Genomic DNA, 15,936 nt, shown 5'->3' with positions numbered 1-15,936 from the left:
AACCCTCTATGGCATAAGGGTTTTAAGGTATGACTTCGTTACATTTGTCAAATCAGTAAAATAAGCCTTTCTTACATGCTAAATTCTGAAATTAAGATTCCAGTTGCTTCACTTGACTCCTGCCCAAGAAAAATACGCTGTATTCACATATCTCTAACTAGCTCACACACTTAAAAGTCAAATAATTTAGGGGGAATAGACTGTTAACTAAGTATCATTAAGATGCCTAAAAACAAGAATATTGGAAATTTCTGAGTTGAATGGGACTATTATTATTCAGCTATTATTTTTTTTAATGAATTTTGGCAGCTACGTACATGCTCACTCACTATAAACCTGCTATCATGACAGTGATCTGCAATTAGGGTATGACTATACAGAAATGCATTTAGTAATGTAATTTAAGGAACAGAATCTTAAGCATAATAAAACCAAAAATAGTTTAAGTAAATAAATGCCTTTATCACATAGTTCAGATATCAAATGTTAGTCATTCTCCTAAGCATTGTCACTTTTATTATGTCTCTTTCAATATTTGGTGTAAGTTGAGAATATAAACATTTTACTCTTCTTTTTTTTTTAATGCTAGGCAAAATTCATAAGAACCCACTACTGGTTAGGCAAATTATCCACTAATAAGTGAGTCTTTTAAGTTATAAAAAAAAAAACTAGCCACTATAGTTGCTTCTGGGAGTTAAAAGCAATTTAAGTGGGTATGGACTTCTTTAAAATCTACAGATCACAAGTTAAAAATGAACTTGATTTTAAACAATAACCCCTACCCCAAGGAAAAACTGGTAGACTGTGAAACATTGTGAAATATCTTATAGTTAACTAATAAATGAAAAGTCTACAATTTTTGTTCGATGCTTTACTGAAAAATATTTAACTATAAATGTTAATGCTTTTTCTTCTATGTGACTCATAATTGAACAAAAAATTCTGCCCTGATTCTTGTCAAGCCAACAATATAAAGAAAAGCATAAGAAATTAAGATAAAAATCAATGGAAACTTATGAATAATAAACTAAAAAAACATAAAAACAGCAGAAAATGTGTCTTTAGGGTATTCACCTTATACTAGCTTATTAATTACTTCAAAATATTAGCAATAAGTTTTGAGTCAAAACCTAAGAATTAAAAATTTTTCCTATTTCTAAATAAATGATTTTTCCCATTTTTAACATAAAACCAATAAATCAGTTCTTCTACTTAGTCCTGGAACATTTAGTCAATTTATAAATTACCCCAAAGTAACAAAAGAAAAATATTTTGTTATTTAAATACTCGATTTCTACACTACCAATGCTAAGCACCTACTCACCATTATGCAGTTCTCCTGTGACGGTGCCTTCTCCCTGTGGGCTGCCATCCTGATCCCGCCATTTCCAATCAAGGCCTCTGATCACACGAGCCCCTGGAACCATGTACTTCAGTACCTGGGAGCGTACTAGACGTCTCTGTCTTCTAAGGTTAGCTTCTGCTTCCTTAGCTGCTTTTCCTGTAAGGTATAAATTAGAGAAATATAAACAAAGTCGCTTTTTATAAATATAATTGTTTTAGTAAGTTAGAAAAACCTACTCTCATCTCTTTACCTAGCTGATCTTCACATACTCCATTTACAGTGCCATAAAGTTCAAATCCAGATAGTGAGAGATAATGGGTTTGGCCACTAGCATTCTTCCCCATCTGTTTAATTCTCACATGTCGCCACCCTTGTTTCTCATCCTTCGGTGGATCAAGAGGCCAGGTGGCTGTTGACCTGTGAATGTATTAGGGAAAATATTATGTAATGTTTTAAACATATGAAAAAGATGTTTAAGGTGGTGAAGATTTTGTTACATAATAGAAAACTATATGAAAAGTAAACTAACTTTCATGTTCAGTCAACGGTTTGTTACACAAGAATCAAGAAATCAAAGGAGAAAAATAGCAGTAAAGAAAATAAATTAAAAATGAAATGTGTAAATGTGTATTATTAATTTGACTCATAACACTAAATGACTTATGAATAATAAAATACAAAGAAACAAGACCAGAAATTTTATGAATAACAATGTTTTTATGATGAAAAACATTTTTATATTTTTGCAAAATTTTAAATGATATACTAAAATATTAACTTTAAAGCTTGAAAATATTACCTATTAATCATAATGTTAAGAAGCTCCTTCCATACTACATCACATACAGAAAAGTAATTTAACTCTACACTCTACTCCTCAAAATATGCCACAATGTACAATTAAACTTTATTAGAACTAAATTTTTTAGAAATATAATGCTGACTTTTTGTCCTTAAAAAAAATATATGATCAATATATAAAATTTAGGAAAACAGATACATAAAATAAGAAAAATCAATAGTCACTGTTAATTTGTCAAACATTCACATATACTATGTGAATAAATGGAGAGTTTAGTAAAAGTTAACTCCATTTTTTTTGGTTTTTATCAGTGTGCTATATATACACACATACAGCTATATATCAACTTCTTTTTAAATAAGTAAGCTCAGCTTCTACTAATGTTTAAAGCATTTGATGGTTTTGACAAAGTCAGTATTTCAAAATTTTAATACCTAAATGACAGTATCAAGTGATATTTTTAGAAAGAAAATCTTGTTTCAGTATCTTACAAAAAAGAGAGCTCTAGGAGGATACAGTTCTAAAAATAAACAAAGCTCTTTACTGAGTTTTCCAATTTACAAAGACTCCCCAACTAACCCTGGTTCATTGAGACTGCAGTCATCAACATGGGTATACAAAGAAGTCCAGTTCTGTCCATCTTTGGATACCTGGAAAACCCAATTTCTCAGTGCAGACCTTCCATAACCACGAGCATGACGAAGTGTATATGCTGATGGTACCACCCAGAGACCCAGATCTATGGCAAACCAGGCATTCTTATCATCATTGCTATGACAATTTAAAGCTGAATTGTCACGACTTAATATGTCTTCTAAGCGGCCATAAGGTAGATTTCTTCCTTCTGATGATGTTACTACTACAAGTCCATAAGCAGCTGGATTAACCCATTCATATGCAGTTCTACACAAAAACAAAGAAAATACTCTTAAGCAGTGTTAACAGTTAATACTATTAAAATAACTGCATTTGCTCAGACTAGCTTTTATCCACATAAAATTATATTAATTAAGAAAAATTCTACATTTAACAATTTAGGTATTTTTTTCTTCATAAAAAGTAATTTGGATGGTCTTAAATTTAACCTAAAAGACGAAATTCCTAAAACTGCAGGATACTCAGAGTGGTTAATTTTATTCTACTACCTAGAATTCTTTTTCCAGGTGAATGTTTTCAACCTACATTAAATAATGACTTACTTGGCATTTGTCCCAATCCAGTAAATGATTCCATTTTCATCAAAATCATGCTGGTGCCGAAATATAAAATTTTGGCCTTCTCTTAATTTTCGAACAAAAACAAATGAAGATCGGTCAAAATCATACCACTGCTTTGCTACCTAACCAAAGAAAATATGGAAGACACCTTAATTATGATATTTTGAAATGCAGTGCCCATTTGGTTCCTATCCCTTTAATGTGAATTATTTTATAATCAATATTCATTTAAGAATATTTGAAAAAGAAAAAAAACCCAGAAAATTCCATAATCATAGCACCCCACTATTAATATCAGAGAGTATTTCTTTAGTCTATTATTTCAATAGATAGAATAAAACAAAGTCTTGATCAAACTTTACAAAAACATTTTTCTCCTATCCGTCTGTATATATTATGATAGCTATATAATATTCAAATTAATGGAAGTAATTACCAACTTGATATTCCTTTATTTGATTAGCATTAAGGTTTTGTTCACTATTTGAGTATTAAAAATAACTATAATAGACATCTTTATGAAGAAAACATTTAGAGTGTATAAAGATTATTTTCTAAAATGGAATTACTAGGTCAAACTCTATTACTGTAACTCTGGAAAAATACTTCCCAAACCACTTTTCTAAAGGCCTAAACCACAGCAAAGAATGCTTATTTCACCATTCCCTTGCCAGAAACTCACCATTTTTAAGAGATACTGTTCTAGAGATTCAACTGTAGCTAAGGGCTCCATCTTCAACATCCTGCCGGTCCTGTCTATCAATGCAGTTTCACCAGGTGCACGTTCCAACCGAAATCTTAATCTTCTTGTAAGTATCTACACAGAAATGATCAAAATGCTTCAGAAAATATTCTGTTTTCTTAGAATTTTGAAAATGAAAAATGTTACATAACACAGCAATTGAGATTTATAAAGTATAACCATAAAGGAAGGATCAATGTCTGTTTTCTATTAAATGTTTTTTTTTAAAAGAGGTCCACTGAATAATATTTTCAAGAAAGAAACAAAGAAATTTACTTAGAATTTCTAAACAACTTCAAACATACATGGTTTAAATAAAATTATTCTGAAACACTTAACAGAAATATTACAACCCCAACTGATAACTTGCAATTTTCCAAGTAAGTTATAAAAAGTAGCTAATTAACTTATGCCTTTAAAGCTAGAATATATTAAATAATCTATGGCTAATAAACTTAAAAAAATACAAGATAGCTTCCAATCCAATATGCTTTAGTAAATAAAACAAGTATGTGCTTCATTTCTGTATAAATCTTAACTAATTCCTTTAGACACATAATTAAATATTTACATGTACATTTGGAAAGCATTTCAGACTGCAAAATTACCAGGGGGCATATTCCCAGCCTTCCTATCTTTGTATCTTGCACAGTCTCCTAAAATGAGATACGTATAATAAAAGATGTTGGTGCTCCTAGGACTGTAAAAGTATAAGCAGGGGAATTTCCAGTCTTTGAGACCTATTTCTACCTCATTCATCTATCAAGGATAAAACCTTTAAAAGGGTAGACCAAAAAATCCCCTTGTTCCTCTATATTATTCTATCTGAAGTAAAGCACAAAGTAGACCTCTACATCTTGTTTAATATATACATCATGTCAGATATACTAATTATACTGTAACTCTATGAACAAGCTTTCTAGTCTGGGAGTCTAGTTGGCTTTGGTAACACTACTGGGTTCTTGGAGGTATGGTAAGTTTTTTGCCTTGAGTAGGCACTGTTATTGCAAATAGTTTTAGTCACTTATTAAAGGCCATATTTAAAAGAAACTATTTGATACAGTGGAATGCAGGATAGATCAAATAAAGGCAAGATTCAAGGCCAAAGAACATGCTAGAAAATACCAAAGTAACCTACAGAAGATGTGATAAAGATCTGTTTTGGAATATTAGCAGTAAGAATTATTTGTTTTGTCTGTTAATATCTGGATACTAGATGCTAACAAAAGAATAATTTAATGAATTAATAAGAATGTCAACCAAGTGACACTCAGGAAGAAAACAGGTTTTTTATAAAACCATGTGATAATGACAGATTTCAAAAATCAATAGAAATAGCTAAGGAAGGCCATCTGGTTCTAAACAATGACAGACAGAAAGCAAGGAAAAAAACCTGTGCCTAAAGTATTTTCACATTTTCTCATATGTTGAGATACACTCAGAGACGAAGGGACTTAACTCATAATTCTAGAACAGAAGGACTCTCTTTACTGCTTTCCCACTGATAAGGCGTCTTTCGCCAAATATGACCTACCAAATATGATTTAAAACCTAAAATAAACATTAAAATACCAATACATTCAAGAGTCATTAAAAAGAACAATCAAATGTCATTAAAGGTTAAAGTCTTTAATGATTAAGCACAATCGTTCTTTAATAAAATATAAAAGTTTTTTGGTTTTGTTTTTTTAAAGAAAACTATCTAAGCCTGCTCCTAAATGCATTCAGCAATAACAGCAACTGCATTTTCCATGGTTACCTGGAGGTTATAAGTGGATCCTGGTGTATCATACAAATGGAGAGGTAGACGTTCAATAGATTCTAGTACAGCTATTAACTTTCGGATTAATGCAACAGCTGGTCGACTAGGAAAAAAAATAATCGTTAAGAGCTTTTATATAAGTTCATGCTAAAGTTCATAAAGAAACTGTAATAACCAACCTCATATAGACCCCCGACTTTCTTTATTAATGCAAAGAGAAGTTTAATTTTGTATTAGACTACATGAGTAAGCAAAAATAATCTTATAACTCAATTTCTTCACTTAATAAAATATTTCATTTTTCTTATGAAATGTTCATCAACTGCATTCAAAGTAATGTATAATTTGGGCTTCTCTGGTGGTGCAGTGGTTGGGAGTCCGCCTGCCGAGGCAGGGGACGCGGGTTCGTGCCCCGGTCCGGGAAGATCCCACATGCCGCAGAGCGGCTGGGCCTGTGAGCCATGGCCGCTGGGCCTGCGCATCCAGAGCCTGTGCTCCGCAACAGGAGAGGCCACAGCACAGCACTGAGAGGCCCGTGTACCGCAAAAAAAAAAAAAAAAAAAAAGTAATGTATAATTTAACATGTAATTTATTTTTTAAAGTTTAAACAATTTTATTATATAATATCTGATACATATAAAAGAACATATAAAGCAGCAAAGTTTTGAAAATGACAGTACTGTTGGCAAGGCAACACTGGTATAATATTTCTGGAAAACAACATGACAATTTATATCAAAAACCTTTAAAACATCATCAATAACTCAGTAATACAATTTAAAGGAATTTATGTAAAAAGATGTTTCCACCAAGACACTTACATTTTAGTATTAGTAATAATTTGCAAACAGCCAATATGTTTAATAGACTATTTCAATAAATTATTATATATCCATATAATGTAATATGCACTCATTTAAAATGGTATTTAAAATTAATGGAATTAATTGAATTTCACTTATTATTTTAAAAATTCAATCACATTCAAAAGTAATAAAATAGTAAAATGCACCTTCATCAACTCATGACCCAGCTTCAACAATTACCTACTAATAGCCAATTGATTTCTATCTATATCCCCACCCATTTCTCTCCTTCCTGTATATTTCAAAGAAAATGCCAGGGGACTTCCCTAGTGGTGCAGTGGTTAAGAATGTGCCTGCCAACGCAGGGTTCAAGTCCTGGTCTGGGAAGATACCACATGCCACGGAGCAACTAAGCCTGTGCTCCACATCTACTGAGCCTGTGCTCTAGAGCCCATGAGCCACAACTACTGAAGCCCACATACCTAGAGCCCACGCTCCACAACAAGAGAAGCCACTGCAATGAGAAGCCCGTGCACCACAACGAAGAGTAGCCCCCGCTCACTGCAACTACAAAAAGCCCACAGGCAGCAACAAAGACCCAACGCAGCCAAAAATAAAAATAAACAAATTTATAAAAAATTAAAAAAAAAAGAAAATGCCAAATAACATATCATTTCACCCAGAAATACTCTGGGTATGTACCCCTACAAAAGGATTCTTAAAAAATAAAATAATATCATTGCCACACCTAAAAGGTAATGAACAATTACTACTTAATATCAACAAATATTTAATCAGTGTTCAAATTTCCACTTGTATCTTAAAGATTATCTAATTTAAAATAAGAGGCCAGTTGCATTCACAGCAGGCATGTAATCTTCCTTTTATTCCATTAGATTAAAAAATACTTTAAAAATCTTTCTTTTATCTATTTATAATATAAGCTACTTTTGTACTGAATAAAAAAGTTCCTACTTTGTGTATAAACACTATACTAGGCTCTATTTTAAAGGAAAGCTATCAACTTGCAAACACTGCAAACATCAAATTAAAAGAAATTTGGGGATTTACCTTTCATCATCTTCATTTTCACTAAAGGCTGTTTTAAAAACATTTATTCTTTCTACCAGTTGACTACAATCTTGCTTCATATCTAAATCCATGCTCTAAAAAAAAAAAAAGGAAAAAAAAAGTTTTAGGGCTGTTACTGAAATTTATCAAAACACATTCTGCAAGATGAATATTAATATATTACAAAATTATCAATACAATATAAGTGAAATCATTATTTTCTTTCAATTAAAATTCTTTTCATTATATGACTAGTAGATCATGGCTAATATCTTCAGTGTTCATAATGAAGTGGCAATTATACTCCTTTTCTCAAAGTGTAGTGGTATGCAAGATAATTTCAGATTATTTATGAACATTTCGCATTTTAACAGTACTATTTACATTAATTAGTATTAGAAAAAATATGACTGGTATATCAAAACAATGATTTCATAGATACTACTAAGTGATGTTATATCAATATAATTTTAATAAATGAGAATACAAATGGTAAAAATAATGAAGGAAACACGAGACACTGCAGTTAAAGTACAATGATTAAGATCAAGAAATTAAAATGGCAAACAGAACTAAAACGGGGAGAAAACCTTCACTTTTCATAATTTATTCTGTTAGAATTTGTTAAAATATAAGTGTGTGTGGGGGTGTGTATATATACACACCTTTCATTAAAATAAAGGAAAAAATTTTATCACAATAAAGAGATAGTAATGCAGTCTAAATCGAAGAGAAATATAAGGTTATTAGCAAATACTTGTCAAATATTCACATAAACTTCCTAAATTGCCAATGCTCATAAATTAATTCTATGCAAATATTTTAGGTATTTAAAAAGGCCTATAGACTAACTCCATTTTATGTTACGAGGGAATCACAGCAGTGAATAATGTTAAATCTTAGGCTACTACAAGCAAGTGTTTTGTTCAAACAAATCTTGAACAAATTATAATCAGGTAACCAAAAAAATCTAAATAAACTCAATTATTTAATTCAACTGGCTCAAACTAATCATAAAACTTGAAAGGCTGGAAAACTTATAAATGTTAACATTTACTACTCAGTTTTTAATACATCTTGACAAAAACAAAGTAAGTCTCGCTCTGTCAAAGTGTAGTTAAAAATATATTTTTTAACTATATACCTCATTCTGTACTACTTCATAAACTTACATTATTTAAAACAGTAAGAAGCGCTTGCACCAAGCCACTACTGCACATTTCATATGGTGAAATTGTGTTTTCATCCTTCAAAAGTACAATTAGATTTTCTAAAGCTGTCTTCATTAAATCTCTCCAAGTGTTCTCACTCTCAATACACTAAAAGAAACAACATTTTTTTAAAAGACAATCGAAAAAACAAACAGGTCTTAACATACTTAACTTATCAGAGCATCAATTACCATGAAAATAAATTAGATACTAAATTAGATTAAGAAATTCAAATTATTAATGCAAATTATCTCTACCAGGCCTGGTAAACTCTTTTGTAAAGGGCCGACTGTAAATATTTTAGGCTTCACAGGCCACATCACATATCTTGGTCACACCTATTTAAGTCTGCCATTGTGGCCACTAAATCAGTCACGGACAATATGTAAATAAATGAGCATGGCTGTGAGCAATAAAACTACTATGGACACTGACTTTACACATGCATATAATTTTCAGGTATCATGAAATATTATTCTTACTTTTGATTTGTGTTCAACCATTTAAAAATGTAAAAACCCTTCTTACCTCACAAAACCATACAAAATTTAGCCCATGGGTGATAATTTTCTGACCCCCTAATCAATACCCAGAATATAAAATTTTATCACAATAAAGAGATAGTAACGCAGGAAAAAAGGAAACCAAGATCACTGTGTGTCATAAAATCTAGAGGCTAACATACTTGTCTATTTGTATGAAGTTCCCAAGATGACTCTAACTGAGTTGCTATGTTTCTGAGTGTTACCACTACTCCACGAGGCATGCTTTCAACAGCTTTAAAGTGGTCATCATATAAATCTCGAGCCATAGTTCGTACCTACCAAAATAAAAATAGTAAATGTGAATCTTTACTACAATTAATAATTTTACCAAATCTTCCTTTTAAATATATACATGCAACCTTTAGAATTAAGACGTTTGTGCCAGTATCAAGTTCCAAAAAATGTTACTACTTCTATTCATACACATCAAGAAGTTCTCATGGTTGAAAAACTACTCTAGCAGATTTTAGCAACGTCAAATCGAAGAACTTATAATTTTAAGTTTTAAACTTTGTATTCATATACCAAATAGGAGCTTATTTCATTTAAATCAAATTAAACCTATAAAAAGGTCACTTCGCTCTTTTTAATAAAAGTAACCTGTTTATGGTGAACCAATTAGAAAATACAAATAAGCAAAAAAAAAAAAAGAAAGAAAATTAAGCCATCTATAATTCCATCAACTGAAGTTGAACCTTTTAACATTCTGGGGTGTACTTTAGGTTATTATGTCTTTTTTCTATTTATTCACACAAAGTATATATGATGCTCATATATTTATATATTTCATCAAGAGAAAGAATGACTGTATTATCAGTTTGGGTACTAATTACCTCTCATTTAAGTTAAATTAATGTTATTTGAGAGAGAAACCCACACATGTCCAAGGCTTGGGTCTGATGAAATTTAGTATGTAACATTCTTTAAAATATATGCTTAAATAATGTAAATTTAAGATTTATGTGATTTCATTTAAATCATAAGCATAGCTCTAATGTAACAAAAAATTTCACTCCCTAAATGAATTAATAGTACCTTCCCATTCTATTTTAGTATGCCTTTCAGAATTAAAAGATAAGTTCTGGATATCAGACAACACTGAAGAAAATATTCCTTTATAAACAATATTAAGAAATAAAAACAGGTTAAAACTAATAGTTAAAATTATTTTTACCTAAAATTACTGTATGTTGATATATACTACTTTCATATGCAAAAGAGCCACATGATCACTGATTTACTACTGATTTCAAGGATCTGAATCAATAATCATATTTTTTTAAGAAAATGAAACTACAGGACTGAGACTATATCCTCTCCTTGATTTACTTTTCTTTTGTACTGTAAAAGTTCAGTTCCCTGGGAGTTAATCTAGATTTGTTGGTTAATACAACACCAAAAAAGTTTTTATTCCAAAAAACTCCTGAGAAAGCTGACCGGTAGCTTTATAAAAATTACAGCTGAGCCTCATTATTTGAGAATTTAATATTTGTGAAATCAACTAGTCATTAAAATTCATTTGTAATCCACAAATCAATACTTGCAGCACTTTTCACAGTCATTTTTCGGCAAGCACTGTGCAGCAAAAACTTTAAAAATGTGGGCTTCCCTGGTGGCGCAGTGGTTGGGAGTCCGCCTGTTGATGCAGGGGACACGGGTTCGTGCCCCGGTCTGGGAAGATCCCACATGCCGCGGAGCGGCTGGGCCCGTGAGCCATGGCCGCTGGGCCTGTGCATCCGGAGCCTGTGCTCCGCAACGGGAGAGGCCACAACAGTGAGAGGTCCGCTCACCGCAAAAACAAAACAAAACAAAACAAAACTTTAAAAATGTGACCAGAGCCTCACAGGAACCTAAACCTGTATTTCTCCAAGAAACAATGGTTCAGTATTCATGGCAGCTTTATAGAACATAACTATCATGAAAATGAAAACTGTATTTAGTTCAAATTCCTTTTACCATCTAATGGCTACCTTCAATTGAGATATTTCTTCCTCAAATGCCCTTAAGATATCCTGAATTGGAAAAAAACCTCTGGCTTCACACTCTTTTTTGAAAAACACAGAAGCAATCATGGAATAATATATATAGCTACAGAGGTAATATACATTTATAAATTAAAGAAAGCAAGAAAGAGAGAGAGAGAGAAAAAGCAAGCAAGCAATTTTCTTTCCTAGGTCTAGCATGTGGAAATGTGGAATATCTTTGGGATAGCCTAGCAAATTTACAACTGGAAATGAAGACATGAATGAATATATATAATATATATAACATATATATATTATATAATATAGTGCTCCAAATAAAACCCCTTATGACTATTCCTATGGCCAAAGCCGCACAAGTACCCCCCATCCCAATCACCCAAAAGCATTCTTCACATACTATATGAAAAAACTATATCATTATTTTAGGTAAAATAAAAATGTGTCATCAGAAGATACTGAATCTAACTATGAGATTTTATTTTCTCTTTTAAAAATTAAAAAATTCAAGAACAATTGATATAATATAGATGGACATATAATGGCTTGGGACTTCCCTGGTGGTCCAGTGGTTAACACTCTGCCCTCCCAATGCAGGGGGCCCGGGTTCGAACCCTGGTCAGGAAACTAGATCCCACATGCTGCGACTAAGAGTTCGCATGCTGCGACTAAGAGTTTGCCTGCCACAACTAAGAGTTCCCATGCCTCATCTAAAGAGCCCACATGCTGCAACTGAGGATCCTGCATGCTGCAACTGAAGATCCTGCATGCTGCAACTGAAGATCCTGCATGCTGCAACTGAAGACCCAGCATGCCACAACCAAGAACTCGCATACAGCAGTGAAGATCGCGAGTGCCACAACTAAGACCTGGCAGAGCCGAATGAATGAATGAATGAATAAATAAATATTATTTAAAAAAAAGAAATATAGAGACATGGATGTAGGAAACAAACGTATGGACACCAAGGGGGGTGGAAAGTGGGGTGGGGTGGGGTAGGATAAACTGGGAGATTGGGACTGACATATATACACTAATATGTATAAAACATAACTAATAAGAAACTGCTGTATAGCACAGGGAACTCTACTTTGCTTCACTGTACAGTAGAAACTAACATAACATTGGAAAACAACTATACCCCAATTTAAAAAAAAAAAAGAAAGAAATATAATGGCTTTATTTTTGAAAAAACCAATGCATAATAAATGGATAGAATTTAAAAACTAGTAATATGAGTCAATAACATATTTGCTCCTGGAGTCAGTAACATATTTGCTCCTGTATCTTTTTGAAACAGTGGTTTCATCTGAGATGGCCATTAAACTAAGCATCAAATTATCTGAATCTAGAACCAGGAATTCAAATTGATTCATCACGAAGTATTAAATCAAGACTGTAAATTATAATAATGCATTTTCAATCCCACTACATCACTAAAAATACTATCATTAATCATAATTAAAGCATGAGTTTAAAGTTTCTGTGACATTAATAATTCACATAATTTTAAAATAATTTAAATTTTATACTTTGTCTCAATTTTGTTTCTATTTTAATGTTGGTGTTTACTTATAGTATAAAAACTAAGTTTTTTTTTATACTTATAGTATAAAAACTGTAAGTTTTTTTATACTTATAAAAACTATAAGTGTTTACTTATAGTATAAAAACTATATGTAAATGTATACATATTGCAGAAAATAATAAGCACAGAAAGAGGAAAACTAAAAATACATTAGATTAGGGTAGCTTATGTTACATGGCTCAATGTTTTAAATGCCTACGATCTACCCCTGAAGCCTTGCTACATCAGTATAAAAGACAAAAAACAAAGCAAATCCCATAAATAATACCTTTTGCTTAGTTTTTTCTAACTTAGATTTTAGTTTTCTGCCTCTTTTGCCAGTCCAGCCAGTCACAAATTCTGAACCTTAAAAAAAAAAAAAAAAAAAGTTATTTCACAGAACATATCTTATTGCAATTTAACATATTCATTTATTCTTATCTGTTAAACTGACATACCTACATACTTACCCAGAGAAGTTTCTGCAGTAAATGAATGCTTGGTTCCTCTATTAGATTCAAACACAAAACCAGGTAAATCTTCTTTCAGTATCGTTGCTTGCTGGCCATCTGAGTTATGAATAGCAATTTCTCCTTCTTTCAAACATGTTAGTGACCAATTCCCTACAGTGAGTTTAGCGGGTCCCGGTGCTGAGAGTATAGGTTGACTTGAAGTAGATGGCTTTACTTGGCCTCGAGCTCTTTGTAACTTCTCTAAGAATTCACTTCTGCTTTCTATAAAGACAAAATGTTTGTTTTAAAACTTCATTCCTTTCAAATATTCCATTTTTTTAAGGAAACTACCTATTGAAATATCAATTTTATTAAAAAACTTTCATCAAAGTTTTGTTCTGATATACTCTCACTGGTTTGATATTATTTAGGTTCAAGCATTAAAACAATCCTACAGCCATAATTTTTTTAAAGTAGAAGGCTTTTGGGAAAAGATATAATTTGAGACAGCATCACACATGTGCAATTCATCATTATGTGATAAGAGGCACCTTTACCTAAAGGATGGAGACAGTAAAAGTAGATATTGATACAATGCTATTCCTTGTCTCATACAATAAAAAAGTATGAAATGCTTTCATGGTACAATCATTTTTCTCTGTTAATATTAAAGAAATGGCCATATGATCATCAAGGACATGCTATTGCTATGACAATGGTGGCAAAATATGAGCAGAAAAACAAATTATCAAAATTACAGAAACTAGTAAAACATTTTAACAGAAACAAAATATTACCTGAACTATCCGATCCACCTTCAGGACTACCGCTTGAATACATGGTGGCAAGTTTTCCATCCAAGATAAATCTAAACCATCCATTACTGCCATTAGATAGTTCCAAGGCTGCTGCATCACTCCATATATATAAGCAGTCCCTTCCCCTAATGATGGACCAGTCTCTCCAATGATATGGCTTACCCTGCTGCAATTCTTTAGCATCTTCCTGTGGTTCATCTTCCTAAATGTGTAAAATTATTCAATGAAACGTGGGAAATAACTTATATTCCAAATATTCATAAGTACTTAAAAAAACATGACCATGAATCAAATTCAGAATTAAAACATCCTGAATATAATATTCATCTGCCTGTATTTTAATACATATTCTGATTCAACTAATTACCTATAATCTTAAAAGTCCATCCTAAAAAAAAGTCAAGAAATTCACATAATAACCAAAGTTATAACATTTCCAGGTATAAAGGTAAAGAAGACAAATGGATTAGGTTTACACACAATTAGCTAATTATCTAGGACTTGATAAACTCACCATATCTCTGGGCCTAACAGATTATTTGTAAAAAATGAATGTTTACACTAGATCAATGGTATCCAAACCTAGGGTGCAAAAGAATGACCAGAAATGTGTTTTAACAATATAATTTATAAGTTCCCAACCTTAGCCAAGTGAATCAAATATACTGGATTATTCCTATAATCATCAAAATGTTAGCTATAGCGTGTTTAAAAGAAAAATAACTTGTAAACACTGTTTGCCTACCCCGGCATCAAAAAAATTTTTATTCTGTTGACAACATTTAATATTAAGAATATTCATCATTAACATATATGATCTTGGCATGTGTGTGCATGCATGCGTATATGGGTAAAGTACTTTTAAACTTTATGAAGACTTACTATACTTAAAATTGTTTTAAATGTATCTTTTACATGCTTCTTCCCTGAAGTAGTACTTAGCTTATAACACTAAAATAAGATTATAAAATATGGATTATAAATTTCCCTAAACATAGTACTTGTGCTCCAGGCCATGATAGGTTAATAAGGATCAAGACTTGCCTATCCACTGTCAACAACTAAAAAAAACAGACAAAATACATGAAAAAGTGTTTTCAAATACTGGACAACAAGCAACAAAGGACTGCATGATCTCCCAGAAAACAGAAACAAATAAGGTAAGCCCCTTAGGCTCAGACAGAGTTTCTGGCTAAGGTCTTAAGAAGAAGGAACACAGAGGCCAGCAGTTTAAGTTGAGGAAATGGAGATCTGTGTTTGAAGAGATTAAGGCAAATGGAATATGTGGTGGATGAGTTCAGGATCAGGGAGTCAAGCACAAAAAGCCTCTAGAAATGTGCAAAGCGGTCACCAGGACATCTCTACTGAGTACCAGCCCATCTGTGTACAGGTGATGTTCCATAAGGCAGGGCAAAGAATGACTTGAAAATGGTAAGGTGAACAATTCAGAGGTCACACAGGGTGGTCAGACATTTGCATTCCTAACAGCCAGAGTGGAAAATCATCATACCAACAGTTCAAAATTTTTCCAAATGTGATGTAACTGTAAGCCCACAGACCAAAAAAAATTAAATAATCCTGAGCAGGGGCAGAAAACCCACATGTGCATGCACACA

At 32.1% G+C, this 15,936-nt stretch overlaps 1 protein-coding gene across 5 annotated transcripts in view; it reads right to left on the bottom strand.

Moving 5' to 3' along the window:
- HECTD1 (HECT domain E3 ubiquitin protein ligase 1) overlaps positions 1–15,936 on the bottom strand; it is a 90,113-nt gene that overhangs the window by 26,488 nt on the left and 47,689 nt on the right. For all 5 annotated transcript variants that reach the window (XM_067738063.1, XM_067738088.1, XM_067738072.1 and 2 more), the window contains exons 13-24: positions 14,300–14,522; positions 13,521–13,784; positions 13,340–13,416; positions 9,642–9,776; positions 8,918–9,064; positions 7,746–7,840; positions 5,866–5,971; positions 4,047–4,181; positions 3,347–3,486; positions 2,727–3,050; positions 1,596–1,762; positions 1,325–1,501 (exon numbers count right to left, since the gene is read on the bottom strand). In XM_067738063.1, the coding sequence (XP_067594164.1) occupies positions 1,325–1,501; positions 1,596–1,762; positions 2,727–3,050; positions 3,347–3,486; positions 4,047–4,181; positions 5,866–5,971; positions 7,746–7,840; positions 8,918–9,064; positions 9,642–9,776; positions 13,340–13,416; positions 13,521–13,784; positions 14,300–14,522 (1,990 nt within the window). The remainder of the gene's footprint in view (positions 1–1,324; positions 1,502–1,595; positions 1,763–2,726; positions 3,051–3,346; positions 3,487–4,046; positions 4,182–5,865; positions 5,972–7,745; positions 7,841–8,917; positions 9,065–9,641; positions 9,777–13,339; positions 13,417–13,520; positions 13,785–14,299; positions 14,523–15,936) is intronic.

Source organism: Pseudorca crassidens, chromosome 1 (assembly GCF_039906515.1).
Source record: "Pseudorca crassidens isolate mPseCra1 chromosome 1, mPseCra1.hap1, whole genome shotgun sequence".
Classification (NCBI taxonomy): Eukaryota; Metazoa; Chordata; class Mammalia; order Artiodactyla; family Delphinidae; genus Pseudorca; species Pseudorca crassidens.
Note: the sequence above shows the minus strand (reverse complement) of the source record. Positions and strands in the feature narration are given on the sequence as shown.